This window comes from Austrofundulus limnaeus, unplaced genomic scaffold, assembly GCF_001266775.1.
Source record: "Austrofundulus limnaeus strain Quisiro unplaced genomic scaffold, Austrofundulus_limnaeus-1.0 Scaffold30, whole genome shotgun sequence".
NCBI lineage: Eukaryota > Metazoa > Chordata > Actinopteri > Cyprinodontiformes > Rivulidae > Austrofundulus > Austrofundulus limnaeus.
The window spans coordinates 1,090,623-1,095,125 of NW_013952432.1; the positions used below are offsets into that span (position 1 = coordinate 1,090,623).

A 4,503-nucleotide genomic window follows, 5' to 3' on the forward strand; every position below is an offset into this window, starting at 1 on the left:
GTGTGTGTGTGTGTGTGTGTGTGTGTGTGTGTGTCAGAGAGGGCTCCGTTCATTGTGCTCATTTTTATGTCTAACCATGGGATAGGCATCAGAACAGTTTTTTTAACACCACAAGTTTCTTATTTCAACCTCCAACAAAGAGTCTTTACCTTTTTTTCCACAAACAAAAACAGCTGCAACTTCACCATATAAATAGACTGAAAAAAAAAACTGAATCAATACATTTTCCTAAAATAGTTTTAATTTCATGTCAGTAGCTTTGCATATTAAAATGATCTGACAAATCAATTCTATTTTTCAAAACATTTTTCAAATGAAACTAAAAGTCATATTACAGGTACTGTATTTCCAAGACAGACATTACCTCATCACTGTGACGAGAAATATTATCAGCTGATAAAATTATCTACTGCAGTGCTTAATTTCATTTAAAACAATGCTAGAATTGATAGTAATCAGTGCACTTATAATATAAATGTTTTCAATGACCCTTGCTTTGCCTGTAGTTTGGCTTTTATATATTTGATCTTAAAGCAGAACACAAATCTTGCATATTGGGACATATTATTTTGTGTATATCGTGAGCTATTGTAGCTCAATAATTGAGGCCTATGAAGCTATATTAAATGATTGTTTCTCAATCCATTGTGAGATAATATTTGCATGCAGTAACACCAGGATGTAGAAAATGGTTGGTGGTTATTATTCATGGGATTAAAAAAAGGATGTTTAGTTGTAGGAAATGTGGCCTAGTTACTCCATTATGAAATAAAAAAGCAAGTTATTATAATAATTGTTTTTTAAACAATGCAAATAACAAAGGTGGTCAGACAAAAAGATGGGAACTATTTTTTAAATTATTTTATTCAGATCCCCAGCCTTTTAAGCCCACAGGGTTTTGGAATAACTATCTCCTTCAGTTCTCTTGTGGGCCCTGTACAGGTTAAAAGGGCCAAGTGTAGAGAAAATTTGAAGTTAGAAAAAAAGTGATTTTTATTTATTTATTTTTTTTTTTTTTGCTGACACATTTTTTATTCACTATTTTTATTTTTGATACTAAAAGCTCAGTACTAAATAGTGGAATATTGCTTAAATTAGGTCAAATCTAAAATAAAATTGCCCTATGTAAAATGTAGGCATACACTTTGTCAACTGTTGAAATCCATTTTATCTGAGTTTATTTTATTTTTGTTACATTTTCTATCAGCACAACTAAACTCTTAGTCCCACAGAAAAAAATCACAATGTCTCCACATTCGAACTAAACAAAACAGACATTACAACATTTCTAATAAATTTGGCATGTAGTGTTATATCCTGATGCCAATATTTAAAATGTCTTCTAAGGACTTTGGAATAAAGAGTTTGGATACTTTTTTGACTGAAAAAAATTTAAAAGGGTTGATAAACTTATTACAATGTGAATACTTACAATTCGTGGCACAAATAATACATAATAATAATAATTAAACAAATAATTATTGTACTAATTGGATACAGATAATTCAATTTAATGAGACACTTTTCAATTTATTTATACATACTTTGAGCATGGCAGTGGAAGTGTTATGGTTTGGGAKAAATGGACTTTCTTGAAGACTGTGCAGCATGAATTTACTGAATTAGCATTATTTTTTCAGCCAAAAGGGTTTTGGTGTGGTTCCATACATTTATTTCATCATAAAAATCTCCCAGTCTTGATTTTGTTTTTGACTCTCTAGTTGAAAACAATTAATAACATTCATATTGCTTCATTTGTGGACTTAGCTCATCCAAGTAAATCAGGTATAGGATTACTGCAAAACTGCATCCAATGTTTACAATAATTATCAACTGTGCTGGGACTGAATTTTCCAGTATTTCCTTTAGGATTAAAAAAATGTTCTAATTGTTTTCACAGATACACAACAAAAGACAAACTACACAATAAATTTTTAGTGGTGATTTTTGGCATTATTACCACATACGTATACTTTTGCTAATTTACAAACTGTTACCTAATACATAAAAAAGGCTAACGAGAACTGCTTGGGAGTGAATGGCAGATATAATAAACTCATTTGAAATTGCTTGCATTTTATAAACTACACAAAGTTGCAGGTTTGCTTTCACTTCAGATGAACTCCTTAACCATTTGTGAAAAAAAAAAAACTTTGCAAAGTGGAGGAGGCTGAGAGTTTGTTAGCATAAAGGCTAATATTTTATTCCTGGAAAACAAAACGTATTTAGTCTGTCATAGCTTTGGTGAAACATCAAGAGATAGCTGCTGACAGCGCTCTTAGCATAAAGACAGTAAACAATTCCAGCCGAAGCAACGTTACAGTAACACAAACATCAGCATACATGCTGCAGATGAGGTGAGCTTTCGTCCAGAGTTACCCTCTAGTCACAAAACTTGAATACCTCTAAAATATTTAACTCTTTTATAGAACATCTATCCATATCTTTATGAAATATTCCCACTTTGTACAGCTATACATTATTGGCTTTTATACATTACTGTGCAGTACAAAACAAACACATGGAACCCAAAGGACGGGACGTCAGAGCAGGCAGCGGTGGAACATCGAGTAGGCAGGCAGATCTGATCTTGTCCCCATTTTCAGGAATATACAGATCCCTTTTTAGGGACTGCCAGTGATCAGGAAGTAGTGGTTATAAACCAAACAAAATAATTTGAGGAAAGAAGAGCAGGAAACCAAACATCAACAGAGACACTGGGCATTATTCATTGGATGCTTGAAAGGATCACATAGGCATTTCTCCCACTTTCCCACAGGCTAATTTGAACATCCCGATGGGAGCTCTGCGTCCAGGGGCGGGACTTCCTGTGAAGAGGAGAGAGGAAACAGTAGACACAGAAGAGGTGAGACTTTTACAAATTTTTTTTAAAGATGATCCTGGATGATGATGATGATATCCACTCGAGGGCTTTTGCATGTTAATCCAGTGCTAAAATACAGGACCTTATCTTGATTCTTCTCGCATTTTGATCCTATGACAATGTCAAAACAGAGCTAGATCAATTTATGATGAACGATTAACGTGTTATGCTTGTTTTTTTTCTTCAGCTAATTAGTGTAGTTGTTTATTAGGTCAAAACATGATCYTATTTAATCCATTATACAAATGTAAAGCACAACTAAAATCCTCCAAATGTTGTCTGACCAATTTGATTTGGAGTGTGAATTTGAACACCTTTAAATTTCCCTAAACAAATCAGGATGACACACACACACACACACACACACACACACACACACACACACACACACNCACACACACACACACACACACACACACACACACACACACACACACACACACACAATAAAAACTGTAAGGCAAAGCTACGTATTTAGTGTTTTGCAACACAAACGTAGTAGGAAGTGAAACCAAATATCTACTAAAAAGCACATCACTTTTCTTGTTTTGCAAGATAGCATTAGCTTACACTCAGTTGTTACAGCACGTCATTCTTTACCAGTTAAAAATTGAAGGTGCATCAAATTTAAAAACATCAATACAGTTGAATGTTAGCCCAAATAATTTTGCTTTTGAAAGAATGTTATGGGAAAAACAGAAAAAAAAATAACATGTTCTAATAAGAGCAGCACATAAAAAAGCTAATTAAAATTGATTAATGAAAAAAGAAGTGACAAAAAGAGAACAATAAAATGATTTTTTTTTACATTTAAAATACTACCTTTGGGGCTYAATAAAAAATATTAAAGAGGGCTCGATTTGGTTCGTAGGTCTTGAGTTTGACATTTCTTTCAGTTTTCCCTCTTCAGGGGTTGGCATAAGTCATGCTTCTCCATCTCACTCTAACTACTTCCATGTCCCCTGTCTTCATCCATATAAATCCTCTTTGACCTTCCTTGTTGTCTTTTCTTTTCGCACTGTTCCTTTTGCTATTGACATATTTGGCTTCTTTTTTAAAAAAAATCCCCCTGAAGGGCCAGCCACCAGAAGCACCAGAATGCCAACAAACCCAGACACCAGAGGAGAAGAAAATATTCCCTGGCGCAAAGTTACCTGGACCTGCCGTTGACCTTTCAGAGCTGCAAAACAAAAAGAGTGAACTACGATGGGTCACCAAGGACTAACATGTAGGTTTCCTGACAGGTAAAAAAAAAAAAAAACTAATGTATATTTAATCAAAAGTTTTATTCTAACTTAATTTTGACACTTTCCATTTATATGCTTTTTAAATGATTTGTGTGAATTAAATGGAACTCTTTGGAGTGTTGTTATACCCAAAGGTTGGTTTTAAAGAGTCCAAAGATGCAAATATAATTGAAATTACAGAACGGAAATACAAAGATGATTTTTAAACTAAGTCAGAGCTTCATTGTGAAAGATGCAAATTCAGCCGGTGTCAAAGTGAATATAGTGAGCAAAGCAAATACACGGACATTTTAAAAAGAAATGAGTGGGGTATGTTTGGAATGACCAAAAATGACTAAATAAATAATGAAAGTAAAATCTCAACATATATAT

General features: G+C 33.5%; 1 protein-coding gene across 2 annotated transcripts in view; it reads left to right on the forward strand.

The window, feature by feature from the left end:
- Window positions 1-4,503, forward strand: part of smpx (small muscle protein X-linked) — a 12,725-nt gene that overhangs the window by 4,289 nt on the left and 3,933 nt on the right. Inside the window, exons 3-4 of one of the 2 annotated variants that reach the window (XM_014005376.1) lie at window positions 2,780-2,866; window positions 3,960-4,128. In XM_014005376.1, coding sequence (XP_013860830.1) covers window positions 2,780-2,866; window positions 3,960-4,109 — 237 coding nt within the window. In that variant the 3' untranslated portion in view covers window positions 4,110-4,128. The remainder of the gene's footprint in view (window positions 1-2,779; window positions 2,867-3,959; window positions 4,129-4,503) is intronic. The other variant, XM_014005377.1, reaches the window with a different exon arrangement.